Source organism: Crocodylus siamensis, chromosome 7 (assembly GCF_052110815.1).
Source record: "Crocodylus siamensis isolate JL-2025a chromosome 7, ASM5211081v1, whole genome shotgun sequence".
Lineage (NCBI taxonomy): Eukaryota > Metazoa > Chordata > Crocodylia > Crocodylidae > Crocodylus > Crocodylus siamensis.
Genome location: NC_143401.1, coordinates 90,182,711 through 90,209,621, shown reverse-complemented (window position 1 = coordinate 90,209,621; position 26,911 = coordinate 90,182,711). Strand labels below are relative to the sequence as shown.

At 43.5% G+C, this 26,911-nt stretch overlaps 1 protein-coding gene across 32 annotated transcripts in view; it reads left to right on the top strand.

The window, feature by feature from the left end:
- Positions 1 to 426: 426 nt before the first annotated feature.
- The window catches only part of TCF7L2 (transcription factor 7 like 2), a 200,292-nt gene continuing 173,807 nt past the window's right edge, over positions 427 to 26,911 (top strand). For 8 of the 32 annotated variants that reach the window (XM_090058597.1, XM_090058592.1, XM_090058588.1 and 5 more), the window contains exons 1-3: positions 436 to 1,132; positions 1,268 to 1,334; positions 1,459 to 1,583. In XM_090058597.1, the coding sequence (XP_089914723.1) occupies positions 944 to 1,132; positions 1,268 to 1,334; positions 1,459 to 1,583 (381 nt within the window). In that variant the 5' untranslated portion in view covers positions 436 to 943. Of the gene's footprint in view, positions 1,133 to 1,267; positions 1,335 to 1,458; positions 1,584 to 2,032; positions 2,052 to 26,911 lie in introns of those variants that run through there. The other 24 variants (XM_090058600.1, XM_090058589.1, XM_090058599.1 and 21 more) reach the window with 10 other exon arrangements.

Below are 26,911 nucleotides of genomic sequence, written 5' to 3'. Positions count from 1 at the left end.
TTCTCCACTTCCCCCACCCTCCTCCTCCTCCTCCTCCCTCTTTCCCCAAACCTGTTTATTTATGCACACGTCACCGGGGAGCCCCCGCCCCCTCCCGCATCTCATTAAGTGCCTAGTGTGTCTCTCTCTCCCTGTCAATAATCCCGGATCCCAGACTTCTCCGTTCCTCCGGATCTCGAGCCCCTTTTTCTAGCTGTCAATCAGCGCCGCCTTTGAACTGAAAAGCTCTCAGTCTAACTTCAACTCACTCAAACCCGAGCGGCACCGGCTCCCTATATCTGCGGCTGCCCCCCTTGCCCAGCTGACTTCTTGTTTGGTTTTTGTTTGTCGGGGACAGAGAAAGAGAGATTTTTTTTTTTTTGCAACTCCCCTCCCCCCCCCCTTTTTTGCTTTATTTTATTTTTTTCCTTTTTTTTTTTTTTTTTTTTTCCTCCTCCCCCCCGCCCTCCACTCCCGATTTTTATTTTATTTTGTTGGCTGCACGCTGCTGCGCTCCGGGGAAGAAAAGAAAAGCCAGAGAGAGAGCAAATCCAGGAGGAAGGAGCCCAAAGTCACTGGTGCCAAAGGAGCTAAGAAGAAACATTTCTCTCCCCCTCCTCCTCCTCCTCCTCCCTCTGTTCCCCTCCCCAGGAGGAGAGAGAAGGGAGACCCCCCCCCACCCCCTTTGCAAACTTTCACCTTGGACTTTCTTCTTCTTTTTTTTTTTTTTTCTCCTTTTCGCTGTTGTTTTTTTTCTCCTTGGGGGGGGTGCAAACTTTCCTCCCCCTTTCCCTCGCTTTTTATTTTTTTTCTTTTTTTCTTTTTTTTGCTTTTTTCCCCCCCCCTTTTTTCTTTTTTTTCTCCCCTCCTTCCCCCTTTTCCCCTCCCCTCCCTCCCTCCCTTCCCCCCCCCGCCCCTCTCCCTCTTTGCAAAATTGCTGCTGGTGGGGTGAGCCCGGAGGAAGATGCCTCAGCTGAACGGCGGCGGAGGGGACGATCTGGGGGCCAACGATGAACTGATCTCTTTCAAGGACGAAGGGGAGCAGGAGGAGAAGATCTCGGAGAACTCCTCGGCCGAGAGGGATTTAGCGGACGTCAAGTCCTCGCTGGTCAACGAGTCCGAAACGAATCAGAACAGCTCGTCGGACTCGGAGGTGAGCGGGGCTCGGCGCCGCGCCGCGCCGCGCCGGGCTGGGCGGGTTGTTGCCACTTCGCAAACTTGTTTGTTGCCACCTTGTAACTCGGCGCCTTTCCTTTCTCCCTCTCTTCCCCCTTCCCGACCCCGCCAGGCGGAGAGGCGGCCCCCGCCTCGCTCCGAAACTTTCCGAGAGAAATCCCGGGAAAGTTTGGAAGAAGGTGAGTAGCGACCCCGCTCCCCCGGCGCGGCGCGGCGCGGCGCGGCGGCCCGGCCGGCCCCTCGCTGATGAAAGTTTTGTGTCTCTCCCCGCTTTGCCCCTCTCTCTTCCCCCCGCCATGTTAGCTGCGAAGAGGCAAGATGGAGGGTTGTTTAAGGGCCCACCCTACCCCGGTTATCCCTTCATCATGATCCCCGACCTGACCAGCCCGTACCTCCCCAATGGGTCGCTGTCTCCGACTGCAAGAACAGTAAGTGCCTGCTTTATTTGCTGCGTGTGGTTTCGTTCCCCCTTTATTTTCCTCCCCCCTTCCCAGAGGGGGGTGGTGAGGATGGCACGTTTCCTTCCCCCCCACCCCCGCATGCCCCTGGCACCGCCAGAAACTTTTCCAAACTTTGCACAACGGGCCGGGGTTGCCCTTCGCCATCTTCCTGCCTCCCTCCCCGCGGCTCTGCCCGCGGCCCGGCTCCCTCCGCCCGGCTCGGGGGCTTTCTTTTCCCACCAGCTGAATCTCAGCGCCTGATTTTCCACCAAACTATTTGTTGGCCGGGGTGGGGGGGCTCTGTTTTCTCCTGCCCTCTCCACTGCAGACCCGGTTTCTTTTCCCCCCTTCCCCCAACACGCACACACTTTTTCTTTTCCTCCTCCTTTCCTCCCCCTTAACCCTTCCCTTGCTGCAGAAAGCTCCCTGGGTAGCTGATGGACTGTCTTAGCTTCAGTGAGACTTTGTTCCTCCTTTCGGTTTATCAAGACAGGGAACTTTTTTTGTTTTGTTTTGGGGTGTTTTTTTTTTTTTTTTTGTTGTGCTTCTGTTTTTATTTGTTTGGCTCGTTCAAGCTGTCTTTTTTGGCCTTTCACTTGTCTTGGGCGCAGCAGTTTGTGCACGGGAAATGTGGTGCCTGAAGTTTATTTCCACTTTTGGGGGGGGGGGGGTTTGGAGGCGGGGGGCAGAGCAGGAAGGTATTGACATTTCCTTGCAAAGCAGCAGTCCAGGCTCTTTTTCTTTTAAAAGGAACAGGATCAGGGATCCCAAGCCGAGCTCGCAGAAATAGCCCATCTTTGCCTGACCTAAATGACGCCCTGCTTTTTCAAATGTTTCCTAGGGACATCTGAAGTCTTCTTTCTTGGCTGGGGGGGTGCTACTTGGCTAAGTCCTGCCAGGAGTTGGAGCACGGGTAGAATTGAGATATATATATTTTTTATAAGCAGAAATTGTCGTTTTAAGACTACAAACCAACAACTCTGCACTTGAAAGCGGATCTTAAAAGCAGGGATTCTGCTGAAATCCCCCCCCCTTTGAGATGGGAGCGTGGATGAAGGATCAGATCTGCGGGGGAGCATGGGCAGAGTCAATGCGGGGGGGGGTAGCCCAGGCAGTGGGGATCTGTTCAACTTTGGGGTATGATGGTGGGGGGGGGAGAAGCTTAGTTAGTCTCTTCTTCGATGTCGTGCGGTATCCTATACTGCGCTGTCTGCTCCGACAAAACACACATCAAGATGAACCTTTTTTTTAGAGAGTATTTTAATTATGAATGCTAAATCTGTGGGGAGTACAAAATGCTAAGAAGTGTTTTGTATACACTTGCTCGGCGTTGTCCTTCTGTATCTTTTAGGGGCTTTTCAGCCTTGAGGGTCCACTACCATCACCCTGCGTCTATTTACGCACTTCCCCCCCCCCCCTTCTCCTGCGGTAACACGAGAGAGCAATTTGCAAGAATAGATCTACTGTTCAGGAGACGTAGGAGCTGTACTAATGGCTTAGGTCTTGGGCGACTTCAGTATCTCAGATCTACAAGTGTTTTAAAGCATTAAAATATTAAACATGAGGTCAGGTTTGTTTGCACTCAGTAAAGCGACAATGGAGGCTCGGATTAGCAAATCCGCAGGAATGGGAATATGAAATAATTGTGTTTTTTTGTTTTTTGTTTTTTTTCCTGGCTTTTCCCATCTTGAAGGATGTGGGAGTGTTGGTTTCTTTTGGTTATCTTTTTAAGACTGCTTTTCAGGGTCTGTGATTTCTTGGACACTAGAAGAGGGGTGACTACAGTTTGTAACTGTAATGAGCAGGGTGTGTGTGTGGAGGGGGGGTGAGAGGCTGAATGCATTTAGATTTTGCTCTGAATGTGAGTCCACATATGCATGCTTTAAATTCCAAATCTTGCAACCTTAGATTGAAGAGAGCGAAACGTGCCCTTCCAAAATAACTTCCAAATTATGAATCTCTTTAAAATAATTTCCCCATATTTAAAATTTATAGCAGCGTTCCAAGAGTAGGTTCACTGAAGGAACAGCTCTGCTGTATTTCTGGGGGAGTTGTAATATATATTTTTTTGTTTGTTTTTTGTTTTTTTTTTTAAACATAAGACTCAGTTCCTTGTTACATTTACTTGCCATGCTTCTCTTGCTGTGGAGTAAAAAGATAGGGATCATTCACTAGTTACCTTTTTAATGGAAATATTCTTTTCTCACTCTGGACCCCCCTGCCCCCATTTAAAAAAAAAAAAAAAGCCCCCATAGGAATGTTGTATTTGTATGAATTAACGATTCTGTATAAAAGATTACATGTTGTTTTATTGCTGACATAGCAGGTGGCCTTGTAGTGTTATCAGATGGATGCTAGAAGGATATTTCCACACTCAATAGGCTATTTTTATTATTTGCACATTCAAGCTCCACAAACCCTTTAATATCTTATTAACCTTCCCCCCCTCCTACGTTCTGTGTATATACATGTTTGCTGGGAACATAATGGAGGCTGGAAAAAATGAAGTTCATCATTTAGGCCTGAAAGCAGAATAGTATAAAGATTAAGCGGGATAAATTGCTGTCTGTCATGCTGTTCTAGGTGTATTCTTGACATCCTAGCTTTGCATCTCAGACAAGCTAGTTTCCCTCCCTCCCCCGGTTTTTAACACAACTTGGAAAGGTATCGAACATTGTTCGTGATTATTAATTGAAATTAAGAGAAAACATGCACTGTGTCGATTTTCTTATGCTGTAATATTTAAGTTCTAAGAATGTAAAAAGTGATGCAGATACATAGGCATCATTTCCCCCCTCCCTCTTTTTTTTTTTTTTTCCCTGTGGCATCCGGAGGCGTGTGTGTGTCTGTGTGGGGGGGGTTCCCCCGATTTAATTTCCTCCCCTCTTTTTAGTCCCTTTGTCTTGTTTTTGGATTGGGTTTAGAAGAATTTTTGTTACTTGCAGATGTACCTGCAGCTGTTTGTTCTGGGAAGGGCAAACTCCGAGGAACAGTATTTTCTTCTTTTCTGTTGTAGGGATATAAAGAATTACCAAGTATCATTAAATCTGCTTATGATGAATAATGCATTATTTCAAGAATAGTGCTTTAATTGCCGAAGACTCCATGAAGCTTGATAGTAATAATTTTACTTTAAAAGATAAAGATTTTCTGCATAATGTTAATTTTGCCTTTGATAGAGTAATGCGAATGGCTTTTAAGACTAGATCTGTATTAACTAGAGATCTAGTCAAATAGTAATGAAGTAACGTAGCTGCGAATCTCTGTCAGATACACTGGCAGAAGGACTGTGGTGTCTGCCTATTAGGGATCATAAAGGAAATTATTTTCAGTTCTGAATTTAAAAAAAGGGAGAAGTAGTGTATTTTATTCCCATCTCTAAATTTAGAGTATGGTTAATGCTTTCACCCAGCAGATAGAAATATTTTTGTCATTGAGAACCATTTGCCAGGTCTTCCTAATTTTCTATGCTGTTGCATCTTCTTTGCTCTAAAGTGTTTGTTTTCCAAGTGAGAATTTGTTCCCCGATTGCACAAATAAGCTTGTATCTCATGCCAAAGTTGGCATGTTTGGAATACCTAAATACGAGAGTTGCCCCCTCGCTAAGGTTTTATGTTTGGGAAAAGAAACTTTTTTTTTTAGTTGACTTGGAAAGTGGATGTTTCTCTTTATCTACTGAATCAAACAACATAATCCTTTCTAATACAAAAGAGGTAGATAGTGGAGTGTGAAGGGTTAATGGTGGTCCCTTTCTTTTTTTTTTTTCCTCCCTCCAGTTGTTTTGACAACACTTTTCAAAGTGTGACATTCCAAGCCCCTGCAATACAATGTAATATTACTGTAATTACACAGGTCATTACATTCTAAATAGAGAACAATAAAATGCTTATCGCACTGAAAAAGAACAGGTGTTCTTGCCCTTCTTTGGTATTTATGCTAATTGTTTTTCATCTCCTTTAGAAATATTTAGGGCTAGCACGTTAAATTTTAGCCTCGATTCGACAGCATTAATTCTTTGCTAATCTTTATGGTTGAGGTTTAATGTCTGCAATATGGATTATAGTATTAGCATCCACCAACTAGTTTAATAATGTAGATATAACTTAATATGTCAGCACTTCAGTGCTTTAAGATGCGTGGCTTTTCAATGAAGTGCATGATTCATTCTTTCTTTTCTTTCTCTCCCCTATCCCCCACCATTAGCAGACATGCTTTTAATATACTTTTTGGGTACAGAAACAAGCTATTAAATAAGAATTTGGGATCCTATGGCATCAATCGTATTGTGAAACTTCAGAATGGTTTAAGTAGGTGAATCACTCTGCTGCACCGGCAAGGAGCCTGGGCTCTGTTAACTTCATTTCTATAAAGGATCCCAAATTTCTCTGATAAGATTTCATTATAGAGAACATGCAGCGTTTTTCTTGAAATGGTTGGGCAGTGAGCTTCTCTTGGGGGACTATGAAAAATAGTTACAGCAAAGTTTCATGTTTCTGGAACCTTGCAAAACAATATAATGCAGTACTGTTACTTGAGTGTACAGGATAATTGCAGTACTGCACTTCATTAAAAATAATATTTGCTTTGGAAATTGAACATTTTAATAGGCACACCAGTGGCTGATTTGTACTTTAAAAAATTACAGTAGATGCCTTTCCAGGTTTTGAATGCGTTCATACATTAAATGCTATTTTGCACCCTCCCACCCTCTTCCTGCCAACCACTTTTTTGGTTTTATTTATTTATTTTTTTTGTTTAAGCACAAAAATGTGTGTCGATTTGTCAGGTGAAGGAGAAAATAAATGGCATAGTTTTCATCTGACCCTGTCAGCCAGGATGTAGGTAAAAGTATTTCAGTTTTGTCAGGCTTTCAATACTGGGGCCCCAAAATCAGATTAAAAATGTGGTGTAGAGAAAGGACAGCTGCAGATTTTTTGTGTGGACGTGTGTTTCTGTACCATGACTAAAACTCTGAGGACCTTTTCCCAGCTGTCTGGGAGTTATGTGGAAGTTGGATTATATTGGCAGTTAAGCATGAGACAACCTGGATTTAGCAAATGCTCTCCTACACAGGAAGTAATATTGGGGGAAGGGAAAAGATTCTTCTTCAGACACTAGAGCAGGCAAGAAATTATATGCTACTTTCCCCAGCCCTCTTTCTCCCCCGCCCATCTTAAGAGTTACCCAAAACACTGGCAAATATAGTAGAGATAATTTTCTTTTTCAGGGTTGGTGAAATTAGATCTATTATCACTCCCACCCTCTTAACTGTTGTGGGAACTTTTGTTTGTGGTGTGCACAAGGTTCGGGAGAAATTTCGAGTGGTGTGTGTGTGCACTTCCTTAGCTATTGAGTTATTGCAAAGATGCAAGTAAGCTTTAACTTTGCCTTGTAATTGGGCACATTTGTGAAGGAAATGGTTAATTTTACAACCAAAGGCAAACTTGCACCTTGACAGGTCTGCTGAAAGAAATGTGCCACAGTCATTTGCTGGCAGGCAGCACAGGGTCATAAATCCACAGGGTTTATTTACAGCCTATAACACTTATGAATGTTAAGATATTTGACGCCACGCTGGCCTTATAATATCCAAGGTCCACAGACACTGGCAGTGGGTCAAATTTCTTTCACTAATTATAAGCAATGAGAGATGGGGAGTGGGGGAAGAGATGGAAATCAGGAAAACCCCCAAAAGCTAAGAATATTGCCCTCCTCCTCTTAACTGCTGGTGTGTTTGTGCTTTGGTGCAGGATATTAAGCTTTATAATTAACACTTGCACTACTGAAAAAATGTCGAGAGCAGTTCTACATGGTGCAAACCACCAAAAAAAAATACTATCGCCTATGCCCTTTCTGGATACATTGACAGCATTGTACAGTGCATCTAGACACCAACCCCACCAAATATTTCCCAGAATACTTAAGGAAACCGGATGCCTGGAACTGCCATTTAATTTACTGATGTACCACTGAGCTGGGAGAAGTACCACACGCCAACAGAAATGTGCAAGTTGAATTCATTTTGGAAATGTGTGCGTTAGCCTGACTTTTGGGGTGGGGGGGGGGAAGAACTCTTCCTGAAAAAGCAAAAAATCTGCACAGCAGTTTGCAGACATTGCTACTTTTGAAACAACAGTTGTTTGGAAAAAGTCTTGTACTCTCCAAAAAGGAAAAATCTGGGTTAGTAGGGAGAAGCGTGTGCCATGGAGATAGAGGGGAAAATGCGTTAAGGAGGAGAAAACTGGTATCCGGGGGGAGTGTTGGAGAATCCAGGGGGAGTCGTTGAAGGACTGGGAAAGAATGTTAAAGTGCAAGGAGATCTCTTCGAAACTTGGAAAAAAAGCCCATATATTTGAATGGACGTTCGAAGGGGATGCTGGGGATCTAGGGATTGACTCTTAAGTGTCAGGAAAGTCTTGGGGGCCGGAGGAAAGACATTGCTTCTCTCGGCTCACTCTTGATTAAACAGCCTTTTAAAGAACAGACTGTCACAATTGTAGTGCTTCTCTCTAGGCTGGAGGTGCCTGTACTTGTGCAGGCTAGGCTTGTGTGAGTGTATTCCTGTACTGCCACACTCAGATCCCAGCTACTAATTGAAGGGGCAAACAGACAGGGGTGGGGAGAGGGGAGACGTCTCCCCTATGGTTCTTGTCGACAAAGTGCATAAATCCTGATTTGTACAAATATGAGTGGCTGTCATTCTCGACTTTCCTCCCAAATAAATGTGCAGGCCATTTAGGTGAAGGTTTTATGCATTTTCCTAATCAATGGAATGCTGTAGCTTATTAGCCTCTAGGGATCAATAGGAATCCCTTAACACCACATTAAAAAGGTGGTGTGGTAGTACCTTTTTAACAGGTTGGCAACAGTGATGTTCTTTTATTTCCCAAGATACTTCACCCTTTCCCTGCTTCCATCTGATTCCTTGTGGGCAGTTCAGTGGGCTGTATTTTTTTTTTTCTTCCTCTTTTGTTTGTCCTCTTGTTGAATAGTTTTAAAATGGCAGCCTTTATTCTTCTTGGGGTCATAGGCAGGCAACTGGGCTGTGCCGAACGAGTTAAGTTGCTAGCTAAAGTTTGGCTTTGCAAAACTAAATTCGAGGCCTGGTAGGCATTAGCAGGGCACAGCACATTTACAGAGCTTAATTAGTACGAACTGTAATTGTTCATGGTCTGCCAGAAGGAGTAATGTTCAGGAAAAGTGGAGTCGTTCTTTTGCAGTCTTCAGTTTTAAAACGATAAATCACTTGCATATTTGTGCAGTGATTCAAATGGAGCTGAGACCTCTCCATCTCAACATGTGGTAAATTGTAAAGTCAATGAATTGCAGATGTAGGGTACAGCGAGATTCTCGATGAAAATGCAGAATGAATGGGAAAGAGTGACGCTATAAATATTTACCGAGGAGATAACTGGGTTTCTGCTTGCTGTGCCAATTATGATGCATTAAAGATATTAGTAATTTTGTTTGAATCTATTTATTTTAAATTTCCTTCAACTAAATAAAAAGGGTACCATTTTACTTGATGTGTTTTAAGTAGTGCTGAGTAACAATGGGTTTCCTATGGAAACACATATGACGGCCATATTAATACAAATTAATTCATGATGAGGAGTGCTCTATAGCTCTTCCTAAATTAATTAATAATGATGGGAGGCTTTAAAGTGTTGCTGCCCCAACTTTTAATGAGACCTATTGTGGTAAAGATGTCTTGGAGAAATAATGGGAGCATCATAGGGTTTACTCACTCGGGGTCTCCGCCAACTTTAGCAACACTTTCAAGGTGCATCTTCATGCCTGACATTTGCTTTTGAACAAAGAGAACAAACATGGGTCTCAGATTATTATGAAGCCTATGTTCCCTGATCCTGATTCAAGCACCACTGAAGTGACTGGAAATGCTCCCATTGATTTTAAAAGGCTTTGCATCTGGCTCTAATGGCTCCTTCACCTACACCAAACTTGCCAATAGTGATGAAGTATCAATTTACCCTTCCTATAACTCCTGTTACTGACTTCATTACTCTAAAAAAAAAAAAAAAAAAACAACCCCACAAAACAACCCCACAAAAATCTCCTGCTTAAATTTAAATAAGGGCTGATTGTGCCATAGTTTTACATCCCAAACTCCTAATTCAGGAGGTTTGGAGGATGCAGACTGTTGCATGTCAATACTGCTTTTCCAGTGTGAGTAGGCGGATTTGTATGGAAGTTGTAAAAGTTAATGATTGTTCTCTGACTCGCACGCTGCTGGTTTCAGCAAAGGAAAATTAATGACAGAAATTATATGGGACAAGTAGGACTTGGCAAGGGGGGTAAATGTTTGTGGTGTTAAACTCCTTTTGCTGTTTGCTCAAGGAAGTGCAAAGATGAGAGGAGAGGAGATCTGTGGATAGTTTCTCTTTGTTGTTAGATGCATAGGGTGCTGCGTTCTTGCAGGCATATGGTCAGGCATTTAAAGCAAATTCTTAGATGACGGTCCACGTGGACGCAGAAGATCCCATGGCAATTTAATTGGGATCGGAAAGGGATCGTTCTGGTGCCCGGGCTATCTGTTTTCCCCGCTTGGTAAAACAGGGTTGAATGCCTAAGGCTCTGTGGGAAGGACTGGTGGATGAGTAATGGATGCCATATTTGACTACGCAGCTCCTGGACTGCCAGCATCTAACTTGCTGCTTTGTAAAGCTCTCGCGAGTGCCTCTGGTATAAAACAAAATCCACTTCCGCTTTTAAATATGATGGTGATGCCCTATAGTAGACCTGCCAAAACAAAAGGAGTTCTCCAAAGATGGATCAGCCCCAAAATATTGCCAAGTACATCAACTTTTTGGCATGTAGCATTGTACATGTTGATATCGTAGAAACAAACGAAGGTCTTCCCATTTTAAGCAATGCAAACGGCCACAAAAAGGGTGGCCTGTTCTCTCCAGTCCATCCAAGCTCCCTGGGAACTTTACAGGCAGTTTCAGATCAATTGCTTAATGCTCTGCCCTTTTCTATACTGGAGACAAAGCACCTAATATTAAACTGGCACATTTCCCTAACAAAGTCGCCTCTAAACTAATCGTAACGCTTCCTTAAATTGGTTTAACTCAGTGAACCAATATAAACAAGGGTAGAGCTAGTGTTAGAGCACGTCTGTTCAGCAATTTCCTCTTCCTTGATTTAATCAGTTTTAAGCTTGATTGATTTTAATTCATACCCAAGTCACTTTACTGGTAGAGACATGGTCTGGAACTTGCATTTGAACAGTTGCGTTGGTCAACTTGCAGCCTCAACCAACAGCTACTGAAATGTCCTTTTAATAGTATAATGTTCACTGGTATAAAGTGCCTCTGAGAACTGTGATTTTTTTTTTTTTTTGAATGATTATCTCGGAGTAAGATGGCAGCTGACCTGGCTATCTTTTCTGTTGTCTTTGGGAAGGGGAGAAGAGATTCTTTTCTCTGTGTCACTTTTATAGATGAATGAGTTTATGGCTCTGCCTCTGGCTGCCAAGTTGCTCGGGTTTGGTTTTTATTTTTAAAGCTGAGCCCTCCAAGTTTACCTCTGTCCCTTCTGCTGCTTTGCCCACCCCCACCTCGTATGCAGTCTTTTGGATAAAGTAGCTTAACATTTGCATGCATTTATGCAAGAGTGAGAAGGGTTTGAGAGCAATAAAGCCTTTTATAGGAGCTAGTCAAGAAAATAACTTTGGTAATAGATAAGTAGCTGCATTAAAAAAAAAAAATAAAAGCCAAACCCCAGAACAAACCTCATTACAGAGAATATTTTGTCTTCATGCAGATAAAGATCTTCGTAATCCACAGACCATCAAAGGATGCCTAATTTGCATGTTTATTTTTAGTATATTTTTGCAGTGAAAGCCACTTGCTCACTTGCTGCATGCTTTGTATTTCAGTTCAATACTTTTTTTTTTTTTTTCTTCATCTGTTGTCTATGTAAACTAGAACAAAAGTGGAGCCGGATGATTGAAAATGGAATTTGGGGATATCCACAGCTTCAATAATGTATTCATAAAGCGATTATCTGGCTGGTTACATGCCCACATCTTTGTATATGTATGTGATATATATTATTCTGCTGCATATACTTTTGGTTATCAGGTGTCCGTTCAAATTTAATTGACAACATGAGATTCCTGTGGTTACTTCCCTGCACAGACTGCCTTGGGGCTCTACAGGGTTTGTGGGAAGAAAGGCCTCGACAAGTTTCCATTAAGCTCTGAATCGGGCAATTGGAAAAAAGGAGAATGAAACGAGCTGAAAAGAGGGACGAGTTGTTAGTGTTGCATTCTGTGCTCGGAACGAGAAACCTCTTTTAGACGAGAGTGGTTCTCAGGCCAAGAATTTCAAACTTGCGGAGAAACCTGTCCAGAACACAAAAGTTGTTTGAACGGGGTGCGGGATTGTCACAGTAATTAGAGCAATCTCCGTTTACTGAGTGGCAGCCTTTATAAAGGACAGGGGATAAAAGGTTCAAATTCATCTTTCTCCCTCTGATTCACTTTTGATGAACTGCTTCTGTGTATGTATGTGTATATGAAGGAGTGTGTGTGTGGCCACATTTTCAACTACTCATCATTAAATTGTCCTTGTTTTATGTGAACAAGGAGTTGTTTTTTTGGTTGTTTTTCTTTCACCCCAGTGACCATTGCAGACATTTTTGCTTTTCTTTTATTTGTATTCTAATTCAAGATACACTACTAGAGTGAAACTTGGTGACATTTATTTTTTGCTGTGTTTTTAGGAAAATAAAAACACTTTTTTTTCCCCCTCAGTAAATATACAGCATTTTAGATCTCATCCTCAGTCCTCAAATGTCCTGTTAGGTTTAACAGGACTCCATGTGGCAGCAAGGGCTCTTTGCACGAATTAAGATTATAGAGGTAGACTATTTACATTTTATCCCCTTGCCAGTGTTGGGGCAGTGCTGTGGTAGTGAAGCTGGCTAGAGTTTTGCCAGGCCTCTTTGGGAGAAGGATCTGGCCCAGAGACAGCCTGAGGTTGGATCTTGTGAACAAACCTAACTTTTAAAACATCATAACAGTGACCGTTTTGTCTTGCATCCATGTCTAAAGGGCTCAGTCCAGGCCCTGTGGGGTCAGACACTTTGTGTATGTACGCACATGCGCACACACGCACACACGCAGTCCTGGTGAATGAATAGCTATTCACCAATGGGGGTGCTGTTAGTAAGAAAAGATTAAGGATAACGGGTTTTCAAGAGTGTCTAAATGATGGACTTAGGCTCCGTAGTCCACTGAGGACCTGTCTGCACAGCCTCCCTCGTGACACCCGAGTCTCCCAGTAAGAAAACCAGCTCTGCCCGCTCCCACTCTGGCACGTGTCTGGGAGCAGCCCTGAGCCTGCGCCAGCCCCGCTCGCCTTGGGCGAGTCGGGGTAGCGGTGCTGGGGACGGGGGGAGGCGCCCGGGCCACCCCCGAGCAGCCTGCTCTGCTGCTGGCCAGTCTGGGGGGAGCGAATGGGCAGGGCTTGTTCTCTTGGCATCGGATCCGTGTTTGGGAGGGAAGCTGAATGGGTGTGAAGTTAGGCACTTGTGTCCCAGGAGGACTTACGCTCCTAAATCACTTGGGTACACTCCAGTTTTGTTTTTTTCCCCCCCTTAAATACCAAATGTAGTCATTGTCTCTCTATTCTTGTTTTACTTGTAGTTATTCCCGATTCTGAGCGTTAGCAAAGTTTGGGGTTTCTTTTTTTTCTTTTCTTCTTTAAAGGCAGGATTAGCTGTTAGTCTTAAGCATCTTGGGGTAAGGAACTTTTCTAATCTACCCATTGATGTGAGGCTTTTCAGTGCTGTATAAATGACAGTTCAGTATTGCCCCTAAATGCACAGATAGAAGGGACCTTTCACACACAAACCTTTTGCCCTGTTTTGTGATGCTGCTTTCCAGCCCTTCCCCCAGACTCCGTGGGGCAGAGCCAGGCTTGGTGAAGGCAGTGGGCAGAACTAAGTGGATACCATGTTTTTTCCCTTCTCCCCCTCTCCGTTTCTGGTCACACGCAGACCCTACCAGAAAGTTAGCGTACCACTTTTTCCCATGGTGAATATTCTTGGATGCCTTGGCTACCCTTGCACTTCTCCAGTGAGAAACTCTACTGAAGTCAGCTGAATTCTCACATCATTAAGAGCTGTAGAGCTGGGCTGCTTTCTTCAGTCTTGGACCCCGATCAGATCCAAAGCCCAGTCGCACTTAGAGGCGGGAAAAATACTTTGCAGTGAAATCCAGAATTTCACTTTTTTCATATTTTATTGCAGATTCCAAATGTGCATTTTCTCCCAAAAGAAAGTAGCTGATGTACACAGCTGGGTTTTTTTTGGGCAAAAAGAGTCTTCTGTTAGAAAGGAACCAGTTTTTAGGCAAATGTTTGCCATGTCTTAGCAAAAACTAGGGTTTCTGTTTTTTGTTACTAAGTTGACATTTTTCTATGGGCATTTGCTCACACTACATAAACGGCCACTCGGCCTAAACTGCAATCCCTCCAACCAGTCATTGGCCTTGTTCCTTTTTTTTTTTTTGCAGAGTTCTGTCCATTTGTGTGTGTGATAATATAGATACATTGGGTGGGGGTTTTTTTTGTTTTTTTTGCTTTTGTTTTTTCTTAATACTTCTGATGTAAGATGTGGGCAAATGTAATGTTCTCTTGGAGTGGGAAGGTGGGCCTGGTGATAACTGTGGCTTGCTCACACTATCACGGCCTGTAGTAGGATGCGTTGCTGCAATTACAAAAGACCACGTGGAAGCAAATGGGTAGTTATGAAGTGTCTGGCATCCTGAAAGAGCACTCGGTACGCGTGGGATGAAAAACGTGGAATTGATTAGGACATGCCTGTTGCAGTTACTGGGCTCTGCATTTCTTTCTCTGCTCCATTCCTTGTACTTTTTAAATTTGATAATGTCTCAGCCGTCATGTGTCTTCGGTAACCTATGTGGGAGTGTGATTCCACATCAGTCAGGGTAAATTGTTGTGTCACTGCTATTTTATATTTCCTCATCAAATAGCCTTCCCTTTACTCAGTTTTGGTGACCGTGTTATCCATAGCAACAACAGGCAGTTTGTGCATCTATAATCAATGCCAAGGCTGCAGTTCAATGCTGGGGTGTAAGGATAGGAGGAAGCTGTCTTCTATGAATAAATTGTTTGAGATGTGGTTGCGTAGTTTGACAACCGGAAGTCGTTTATTTGATTTTTATCTTCCTTTGGTTGTGAAGCACGTGTAAAAAGCCTGTAGAAGCAACTGGCCGTTCAGGTGAGCAGCGGGTCGCACATTCCCCAGCATCCAGTTGCGTTGCTGTAGCTCTCAGCGATTTCTCAGTCTTACTTCTCTTCTTGTCTTGAGGATCTTTTAACACTGGGTGATAAGCAGGTGCTTCTCTCCCAGAAAATTCATCTTGGTCCCAAAATAAAGGCGGGAGTGGTATTGGGAAGTAGAAGACGGAAGGGGACACCACGGAGGACAAAGAGCCATGTAACTACATTGTCGGTATGAAACAGCTGTGTGTGTGTTATGATGTAACTGTTACATCTGATGCACCTAGAGCCATACAAGTGTAAGAAAACTGTTCCAGCTTTTAGCTAGTGTCCATGACGGTTAAAGTTACAGGCTTTTAGTTCACTTGTATCGGTGCAGGAGAGTGCAGACGTGACTGTTGTGTTGTAACGAGCTTGCTTTGGAGTGGCAGCTCCCTCTTTCCTCCAAAAGCGGTTAGACTTAATGTCTGTCCGCTAGACAGACATTAATAGATACAGAGGACAAGGGACACATGTTTGTCTCTTTCTGACTTCCTGAAATGAAGTTGAAAGGACAGTTCTTAGGTGAAAAGCAGAGGTTTTGTTTTTACAGTGCTGTTCCTATTGCAAAATCTATTGCGTACTTTCAACCTCTGTTTGCTTCTGGAAGTTTAGGCACTTAAATACCTTCCAAAATCCATCCCTTGGTTTTTCCAGCTGCTCTCACCTGTTTAGCAGCAAAGCACTAGTGCCACTATGGGAGAGCAACCTGGATTCTGTTTTTCTCTTTTCAGCTGAATTCCAGGTTTAGGGCCTGTCTTGCACCTGTGCAAAACTCTAGCTGCCATGGGGTCATGCAGGTGTCACTGAGGTCAGGGTTATGGGGTCTCATTACTGGGTGGGGGGTGAGCGAGAGAGAAATTGGCTTGCTTTTTCAGATCTCTGATTTGAACGTGCCTGGTTGTAGGGGGAGAGAACAAGGAAACATTTTTCAAATGCATCCAATTTCTATGAAAAAAGAAAGGGAAGTTGAAAGAAAATGAACATTAGAAACAGCTCATACTTCTGTACTGTTTTTCCTTAGTTAATTTAAAGATACAGCGGGCAAAGACAAGGCTAAAAACTCTTGTCATGTGATTATCTCAATGATTTAGATTTGTTGTTAAACGAATGCTCTGTTCTAACTTCCTAACAGAAGTCCCAGAGTCAAATTATGCTCCGAAGCAAGTGGGTTTGCATTAGATTTACTTTAGTGAAACCAAGTGGGGAATTGCCCACAATACGTTCTCCACTGAGGTCAATAGCTGGTGTCTCTGAGCGTGTCCAGACACGAGTGCCCATGCATTTCCCCGGGGACAAATAGCAGGGGCAGTAGTTGTGCTGCTGCTACTTGTCCCCAGGGAGCGCTTGTGCACACGTGCTCTGGCGCATGGCAAGTTGCCCTGGGTGGAGTAGGGGAGCCTGGGGTCAGCGCCTGGGCTTGCCCCTGCAGCTCTACCTGGAGCCTTGGGGGCTTCCTGGGGCTCCAGCAGTGCCAAGTGGTGCACAGAGCCCAGCTGGCAGCTGGTGCATAGCTCTAGCCAGCTGGGTTTCGGTTTCGGGCAGCGGACGCTATCGCCTCGTGTGCCGCCCTGCTCTTTTCAGGCATGGGGTTTCTTGACATTGGGATCTCCCGGTGTCAAAAAAACCCTGTTGCGCTGCAAATTGGCAGCACAGTGAACGCCTGCACGTGGCGTGTGTGGCTTGCAGTGCTGCAGACGGGTCCGTGCCGCTGAACACCTACCACACGTGCGCTCATCCGCACGTGCCCCTTGGATCCTAATGATTGGCTGAGTCCCATTTCATTGCCTTGGATCCAGAGAGACTTAAAAATATAAACAATGTGCTTTTGGCTAATGGGGGGGAAACCATATCCCAAAGTATCCAGCCTGGGTGTTTCAGCAGGCTTTGTGGAGGTCTAGTGGCTGATGAAACGTCATCTCTGAAGTAGCCGTTAAACAAGATGGAGAGTGAGACGACAACCCCCCTTAAGAATGTAAATCCAGACGTACTAAAAGCAAGAAAAGTGGGGGGTTTTGTTTTTTAAAGTTTTAGATACCTAATGTACCTCGTTTTATTTTTGTTCTATTGGATTATAGTATCATATAGGTTTATGTAACTGTATTCATGAACATAGGGCCATGAGTCACATTTGTCCCAGGGCTAACTTGGTTAAAGGCCAAAGGACTTGCATCAGGGATATATTAATTAAAAAAAATAAATTTAAGCTTGGCTGCCAGTCTCACAGGTGATCATATTATCCTTCATTCAAGATCACCTCTTCCCAGCTCCTCCTGAGTCCTGCCAGACTGTAAACTCCTTGAGGAAGGGACACTATCTTTAACTGTTATCTTACATACTAATCGCATCGGAGGTGCTATGTAAATTGGAAATAGTAATAAGCAGAGCTGATCAAGTGATTCTTTGCAAATAAGCTATCAGCTCAGTTAATCTTTATTTTGGACGTTTGTTGGTTTTTCCTGCTCAGGAACTAATTTTGACTGTTGCAAACAGATTGTTTGCTCACTCTCTCTCTTTCATATGGTGACAGATATCAACTTCCAAATCTATGAGCCACTGTCTGGTATTATCGCTTAGTGTGTGGATTGTGTCTGCCTCTGGGCGTCTGTAAGGTTTGTAAAATTGTAAAGATTGTAAAGATTTGTTAAAAAAACAAACAAACAAACAAAAAAAACTTTTGAGTGTTTGCTGATTAGTTTATGCAAAAGGGAAAAAGAAGCCCCTGTCATCCAGGGTTGTTCACAAGCCATTTGCTCTTCTTTTGAGTGATCGCTCACCTGAGTAGCATGGTGACTGTAAGTGTAGTAAATAGTGACCCCCATAGTGCATGTGCATGAATGTGCTTGTTTGCCTGTGAATGTGGGTATTCAGATGAAGAACAGCCATCCTCCAAACAGTCTCATGAAACCCATCTGTCTCAATGCTGTTATTGTAAAGGTGGATAATAAAGATAAAAAATGTGTGTCGTCATACACAAGCGTCTGTGAAAAACTACTGATCAGATTAGCTTTAATAATTTGATCTTCTGAAAATATGCATCCCATCTTTTGCTTAAATTTTATACTACCCGCCCCCACTCCCCAAAATGAGGTTGCACTGAGATGGTATATATAACATGGAAAACGGAGCTATTTCCTGATGCTTTATATAGAATCTATTGCCACACTACATGGCAGACTGCTGGGATGGCTTTGTTCCTAGCACATGGACTTAGGTAATGACTATATTGTTTTGTGATCTTGCAGTTGCTGTCTTGCGTGTGCAACTCCCACTGAAGCCAATAGGAGCTTTGTGAGCGAAAGGTCTGAATGCTAGGACCTTGATATTGTGTCTGCACTGGAATTTATTTTGCAGCACTACGGACTCTTAGTGTAGATCTGCTGCAGGCCTGGGTGTGTGAATGGCACTTGGGTTCCACCTCCGTTTTACACCAGTGTAGCTTGTCTACATTAGAGGTTGTACTCTTGCAGCCACATAGCCTAGCATACAGTTCCTTTGATGTTTACAGGCCTTGGCCATTTTTTAGGCTCACATCAGCATGTTTGGTAAACCACAGAATCCAGTTTAGATTGGTTTCAGTGGGGCCATTTCCACTGAGCAGCTCCTAGAGCAGTGATTCTCAACTGGGGTGCTGCGGCACCCTGGTGCAATGCCAGATCCAGGGTGCGAGAAGATAAGCAGAAAAGCGCAGGTTTTGGCTTTTCCCAGACTGGCCGATTTCCCCCTCTGCCACTGTCTGACCCCTCTGCAAGGAGATAAGCCTTGTAATATATGTTAGCATTTGAAACCGGGTGCCAGTCAGTTCACGTTATAAAGGGGGGCCTTGAGTCCACAGAGGGGTGTCTCACGTCCAAAAAGCTTGAGAACCACTGCCCTAAAGTGCTATCATCCCTGGTCCCTATACAAGTGCTGGGCTGTGTATGAAGGCATCCTAAACCTGCATCAGGGCTAGAGCAGGGATGCTACGTCTAGGTGGAGCTGAGCTCCTAAACTGTTCTGAGAAAAACACAGAATTTGATCCTAGCAAGTGGTGAAGATGGAGGGAGCAATATTGGGGTGTGAAATTGCATCTCAAAATGATAAAGTTGAATGCTTTTACAACTGGAAGAGAGGATGACAACTTTGTTTAGTCCAAAGCTTTAAATTTTGATTTAAAAACAACTCTTTCTTTTCCCTGTAATCTGAGACCAATAGCAAAGTTTCCATATTTTTTTAAAAATTACAGTGGAACAACCTCAGTAATGCCTTAAAATCCTCCTTTTCAAGAATAGAGACGTTGACAGGAGATTTGGATCTTAAGTACAGCAAAGTTAATAAATTTTCAGCCAGCTTTTTAATATAGTTGGATGAAAAAAAGCAAAAATTAGTGTGAATGGCAAAGAATACATTCAGTTTTAAAAGTTTTGTTCTGTTCTTAATAATTCAGCTCATGATCTTTCAAGGTGACTTTTAGGGAGACAATATTAAAATCAAAAGTGCCTCGGTTACAAAATTACCTTCACTTCTGCAAATGTTGCTAGAAAACCTTGGTATCTTTTGTGCAATCAAGATCTTGGTGTATGTACCAAAAGTCCAGCTACTGGAACTAGGTACTTGATATTTTAAGGAAACCTGACTGTCTGTGTAATGGAGAATTGCTCAGCTTTTTAATTCTCTGTAGACCTTGGCTAGATAGATAGATATCTTCCTCTGAGCCATGTGGGTCTCAACATTTTTTTTTTTTTTTTTTTTTTTTGTACCACGTCCCATTTGTAAACATTGATTGGCCAGCCCTCCAGTGTGTCGGGACTCCCGCCACCCCCCAAGCAGCCCCTTGCAGGCTGAGACTCTTAACAGCCTGCAAGGGAAAAGCTATGGTTTTCCCCATTTTTCTCCTTTCAAGAATCCATTTTTAAAGTTGTTTGATCCATTTTTTTTAAAGTTAGTTTGTGACCCTTTCATATATTCTTGCCACCCAAGTTAGGTTTGCACCATGGGTTGAGAAACAATGTTTTAAGCTACCTGTTACTAAATAGGTCATTTGAAGATACTTGTAGCAGGGTGGAGTACATTACAAAGCACATTGCTCAGAAATCCAAAACCATTAATATTCCTCCATGAACAGGTAGCATTGTTCTTCGGGCTTGTGTTTGCTAAGGCTTGATGCCCATGTGGGCAAACAAGAGACATTTGTTAGATATACAGAGCAAGAATGCCTTAAGTATTGATTCCCTCTGAATCCTTGATAGGCTTGAGTCCCTAGTCCAACATAGCCAAATGTCCTCCAGCTATAATTTTATAGTTATCATCAGAGTGTGGCACCAAGGGGGAATAGGGAGGGAAGAGTGTAATTCTCCACCCCCCCCCCCGAATATTTGCATTGTGCAATTGTATGTGGGTAGCTAATTGTGGCTTGATGCTGGCTGGCATTGTCTTTGCTACAGCGGAGAGCACCTGATTCTGTTCCTGGCATGCCTGTAAAAGTCCATTTGCACAATACTAGGTGCCATCTTTCTCTGAGTAGTTTGCATGTTTGGATTTCTGGTCGGCATTGTGGTCAGCCCATTGCAACGGAGCCCTGTGCTTGAGGGAAGGGGATGCCGTCCGAGGTTCCCTTTGCTAGGCGCTTCCATTGCCCTTTGGTCCCCTTGAAGAAACATTGGGTGTAGCCAGTTCAGTTGCTCTGCATCTCTAGCGAGTGGCCATAGATTGACCAGTCCTACATAAAGAGGCTCTACATAAAGGGTCACTGTTGCCTACAGTCCATATTGCCCCCACCTCTGAATGTGGGCCTTCGAAGCGATGCTTATATCGCCTGGCCCTACCCCAGTCTAAGACCAGGTCTCAAGCCTGGTGAGCTGGGTACAGCATTGCAGGAGTGGCAGATTCTTCCTCTGAACTTTTCACCTTCTCTGCCTGCCAAACTCATTCCACATTCAGTGGGGATCCTCTGTGAAAGTATCTTGAGGAACATTAGGACCCACACTATTTAAATATGGTCAGTGGTAATCTAATCGGTCATTACCCCCTGCTGGGTTCCTAATCCCTATCCTAAAATAACCCTTCATAGCATGACACTGGACATCAGATGTGAAGCTTCCCCTGGTTTAATCGTCTGTATGCAGCCCATGTCTAATGTTTATATGAGTGTCATCAGAAAGAATCTATAGATGTATCCATGCTTTTTATAAGAGTATGACACAACATCACTTTCTATATTTGTCTCTTGGCTTCTTGGCATCTGCCTCGCTGCCTTACTTTCAATTTTGAAATGGTAAAAAGCAGCTTGGATTTGCCAATTCGTGTTTAAATAAGCACAGATATCCACTCTCAGAATTTTACAAACAATCCTAAATGACCTGTTTTCAGGATATATGATCAGTAGTTGAGGGGTTTTTTTGTTCTTGTTGTTTCTCTCTCTTCCCTTTTGTTGCTTTTAACCTACAGATAATTCAGAAGGATAACAAACCAAGGATGGATTTTAATGGCTCCATCCACGGATAAATATAGAGCATGGGATGGTATGAATATTTTATTGGCATAGTTTTGGGCCGGCCATGTTGTTTACAAATGGTGAATCTACCAGTGAGTTTGTGCAGACCATAGCCAATGAGTGCCAGTAGGCTATTTTACCACTTACGGGATATCAGCCCTTTTTTTTTTTTTTTAGTACCTTTCTTTCTTTTCTCCCCCCCCCCCTTTTTTTATTCCACTAATTTTTTATTTTTTGTGGGGGGTAATGTTTTTGGTACCAGACACTTATGCAGCCAAGCTATCTTTTGGGGCTATATAGAAAACCACAGTGAGACAGCACTAATGTATATATTTAAAATTTTCCTTGGGTGTGCTGTTGTGGTAGGAGGGTATTGCACTTTGAGGGGCTGAGAGATTGCAAAACCCTGCAGCTAGCTGGAAATACTGGAATTTTATATCCCTAGATGGATGTGGCTTCTAACTCCCCAGGCTTTAAAACTTTTTCACCACTGTAGGAGTGCTATAACTTAAAAAGCCCTGTTGTGTAGTTGTTTAAATCTATTCTAAAAAATTGGCATTTCCTTCTTCCCCACAAAGCAAAACAAAATCCTAGAGTACAGTGGCCATTTCCAAGCCATTCAGGGATTTTATGGTGGTAGTCCCAGCTGAAATGGATGACAGAGTTCAGGCAAGAAGGCCAAAGGTGCAGCATAAATATAGTTTGCAGAAATATATTCACTTTTCTTCTGTGGATGTCATGACTATGTATGTGACCTAAAAATAGTTATTGAGCAGTGTTGCTAAATATTTAATGCCATGGATGGAGTGACCTGGGAGAGAAAGGGTGTGAGGCTATTTCAGTTATAATCAATGAGTCTGAGCCAATGATTTCACTGCCTTTAAGTAGGCGGGTGTGTGGGAGGTGGGAAGTTCACCAGTGCAATATTCATTTTCGTTGCTCAGTTGGCTTTGCTGACGTGCACTTCAGTCTCCACCACCTTTGTTACTTCATTTATTGTCTTAATCCAAATGAGTGTTTAACAGCACTGCACCTAGAAATTTTACAAGCTGCCTTAGGAATTCATTGTGTAAAAAGCATTTTGCAGTGGTTTCTCGAAGTGCTGAACTCGCAGAGCACATGGGTAGCTCAGCGGTCAGTCCACATGGGAGTGGCAGAGGAGAGAGGGGGCTAAATCGCTGGGTATTACCCATTTGTAACCTGACTAGCTTTTCAATGTATTTTTACTGGCTAATCACTAGACAATAGAAATCCCCTTGCCTGATCCTATGAAAATGCCTTATGTGAGAAATAAATGATAAAACAATTATGTCTGGTTGATAAAGAAGGGTATGCATGTGCACTCATGTATGCTCTGCTAAATTTTCGGCATCCCATTTAAGAAGCAAAATCAACTGGCTTCCTCTAGAAGCAGTTGGAGTGTTAATATTTGATTTGTGGTGCTGAGATTCTACCAGCCACCCCCATTTTTTTGGTACTCTGCAGTCCCAAAAAATGGGGTGATGTTATTCCAAATCTGCTGACATAGATCCTTGAGCAGAGGCCATCAGCTGTATGGGCAAAGAGGTACCTGTAGCTTTGGGTTAGTCCCTCTGCCACATATTTTAGAAGCAACATTTGATAGGGCTGCCTTTGGAAATGATGTTGATATCCCACATCAAGAAATGGGAGTACTTTTGGGACAGTCTGGAAACTTCTGGGCCTTTTAAGAGCGATGTGGTAGACATCTTCCCTGTACCACCTTTGCAGAAACCTTCCTTCCAATGGGTAACTGGTGCTGCCTTAGTTGGGGGGGCACATGCCCCCCCAGCGACCAGTCAGTGAATGGGTGGAGTCTTCCCGCGGCCAGTCCCATCAACTGGGGGGGGGTCCCCCATGGCCAATCACAAGACAGTCGATTGCTGCAGCCGCCTTTGGGAGCCCAACTATGCTCTCCCCCTTGGCTAGTGCTTGCAGAGGGGAGCGCTGGTGCTCCCACCTGCTCCCCCTCCAAGTGCGGCCGGTCAGGGGTGCACTGGTGCTCTCAAAGGGTGCATATGTATCACCACTGTTCCTTCCCTTATCCTCTTGGTGTATACAGCCTGAAATTCATTGCATGCAGCTGCTATGAACATAGCAGCCCACCGCGTTTTGACCTGTTTTTCACCATTCTGAAAAGTTGTTTAGAGCACAACCTTTGGCATGATCTAGAAAGCCAGGTGTCCTAAGGAGTTAGGAGCCAGATTTATATCCATCTAGTCTGTTAAGAGGGACCAGGGCATCCGACTGGAGTAGAAAAAGCTTGGTATAAGCAGCTTCTCATGTCGCGTCTCCAGATGCAACAGCCGACTTGCAATGGAGCTGCCAGGATGCACTTGGATGCAAAGGCCCGAGGATGTATTGTTCTACTTGGCCTCAAGGCTTTACGCTGGTTATTGATGACATCTGAAACTTATTAAGTTATTATAAAAAAGCGCTTATTAGTCTCTTATCTCAGCTCCTGCTCTCTGCCGTCTTTTGTTGAACCGGTATCTACCATACTGTCGGTGCTGGTCTTCTGCTTATGCCAGAACGTCAACCCGACACCTATGTCCCATGGCTGGAGCCGTGCCCGCTCCATGAGATCATTTCAAGGGGAGTGCAGCCTTCTTTGCTGAGGAATTTTGACCTGAGCACAGGCTCCCTATTCCCCATCAGTCCGAGCAGATCTGCGGTTTTCTTTTAGGCTGTATGTAAGAAATCGAACCTAAAACACCTTTCTTGTTGTTTTGGTTTTTTGATTTTCTTGGAAGCTTGCTGGTGTTTTTTGTTTTTTTTGTTGTGGTATTTTAAGTGGCTGTGGGGAGGTTGGCAGGGTGAGTTGGGTTTTTAATAGGTGGCTCTTAATCTTTCCTGCACTTACTCTGATAATTATTAGGTTACGTTGCTCTTATTTTACTCCTGCCTGCACTCGGCTCCATACTGTTAGGCGACCAGACTTCACGCAACTTATAAATAAATATTTATTATTTTAAGTGATGATTGATGGAGAGGGCATTTTTCTGGCTGTCAATGACTGGCTGGAAGAGTTGAAACCCTCAGGCTGTTAGGTGCCAGGAAATGCCCAAACCCAGAAGTCATTATTACTCTTTTATGCCGTGACCCCTGCCCTTCCCTCCTTTGCAGTCCTGACCCTCTTTCTCACACCAATTTGACAAAAAAGAAGCAAACTTATTATAAAAATAAGCAAACAAAAGATTTCTTCTTCCAGCCCCTTCTCTCTCCCTACCAGGCATTAAACTGATGGGTTCAGTACTTTGCCTTGTTGGAAACCCAACCTTGAAACATTTACCTATGCTTGTCTATATAGTAGTAGACCCTATAGTATCTATATTAGACTCGCTATAGTCTTCAGTGAGTTTACTTGCATTAGTATTAGTTGTAAGATCAGTACCTAAATTTTCCTCGTCTCTTGTTATTTCCTCACCTCGGTGTATAATGTTTAGTCCTGATTGATTGGAAAGAGCACTGGATTGGGAGTCGGGAAAGCTGCAGCCTATTCCTGGCTCTGCCACTGATGTGCCGGGGAAAAGGTTTCTTAGGCAGTATGAACAGGCTCAGATGCATGCTGGTGCTTGGCTGCGCCCGAGTTGTCTGAAAGCACAAGAGCTTATGAATTTGAAGGGGATGCGAGATCATGGTCAGTGGCACGAGTTCCCAACCGTTTGTTCAAAAGAGCCTAATAGCAGCACTCCTACAGCGATCAGCCTTTAACACGGGAGATGGGAAAATGAACAGTTGCTAGGTGTTGACTGATCTAGGTTGTGAGATGCTTGAGCTTTATTACAGGATGACGTGAATCGGTGATGCTCCCCCGAAGATGGTGGCGATTCACATCAGCTCGATGTCGGGCCGTTTCGTCGAGCAACTATATGTACAGTCATGGGGCTGGCTGCACAACAAGTAGTTCTTAAAAGTGAAAATGTAAAGGAAAAAGATTTCTTTTTGGGGTGAAGCAGACCAGGACAAAGGTGTTTGGAAAATGAAATTACCTTGTGGGTTGCCTTGAATATAGCTCTGTGTTTACTTTGTTGATCATTTCCTAGAAATGGAAAGCAAGTACAGTTACCAACAGGGAAGGAGGACACTGTTTTTCAGGTTGCATAAGACACCATATCTCTTTCATTTACACAGCAGGTGGCTATTAGTTCAATGTTGGATGCTCCCCCCCCCCAGTATTTGATAGGGCACGATAGAAAATAAGTTGGTATGTGTCAGTGTGTGTCACTCAGTATTGAGTAGAAATTGTCCTCCATGTATAATAAAGCCCTTTCTAGAGGGACTTTCTTTGACTAGTAATTTATTTATTTTTTTTGGTGTTGCCTCTCTGGCTCAGGGAGCTATTCTTGAGAGAACGTTATCAATGCCCGGTAATGTTAAAGTTTAATTTTACACCAATATTTTTATTTATTTCTCCATGCCTTGGAGAATCTCTCCTTGTAGAAAGCTGCCTCTCCTTTTAAACCAAGGAGCTAGATACCCCACAAGGAATGACAGTCATTGATGCACGGTGTTTTGTTAATTGATTTATGCAGCAGGTGACAAAGCATGATGTGGGGAATCTGTTCAAAAGAAAATATTTTCTCTCTTATTAAAAAGAAAATACATATTTTTTTGAAAATTACATCATTGCAACCTGTTTGCTATCTTTCTTTTTAGCTCAGCTTTGTAACTAGTCCAGTGCCTCCTTGGTAGATCATGTTGTGTGGGGGAGAGAAGGGCAGGCAAGGAACTGAACTGAACAACTGGTATTTCTGGGTGTGGGGTTAGTCTCACAGTCCCGTGCGCGCACAGTCATTTGAATCTTAAAGGTCCTTTCCCTGTGCCTGGGAGATTTTGGCCAGTTGGCAAAATATAATATAGGGGACTTGTGCCATCTCTAAAATGATGAATGTTTTTTCATGAGCTTGTCTGCAAATGCTTTTGAAGCTGATGGCGTAATCTGGTGTCAGGAACATGTCCCTAGTAGATGGAGCTGCTGGGTTTTATTCCTAGCCCAGTGTGCCACAGGAAAAATCAACCCCCGTGCTATGATTTTTAAGGGAGTTGCTAATTCTGGGTGGTTTTCGGTGCCCATCTTGAGACACCTTTGTTTTTACTGTCAGCAGTAGTGACCCCCCAGAGTCTTGATTTAAGTTACCGGGACTGTGCATGTTTAGTGTATATGAAAACCAGACTGCGTCATGAGCACTTACAACCTGGATTTGGATCTCTTTGGGCCTGGAGAGAGACTTTTTCCCTACCCCAGCAGGGTTGCACCATTTTTTTTTTTTTTTTTTTTTTTTTTAAGCGGGTCTTTCAAGCTTGCAGTGCCCCACAAGTGTTAAGTATTTGTTGTTGTTATCGAACGGCGGCAAAGAGGAGCAGGCAAAAATTCTTGAGCTGTTTGTCATTAGCTTCAATGCAACTAAATGCAAGAATGTCCTCCGCCATGCAGCTGTCTGCCTATAGGCTCCTTTTACAAAAGCATTTGCCAGCCTCTCGCTAGAGGATAGGACAGTCTTGCGTCAGTA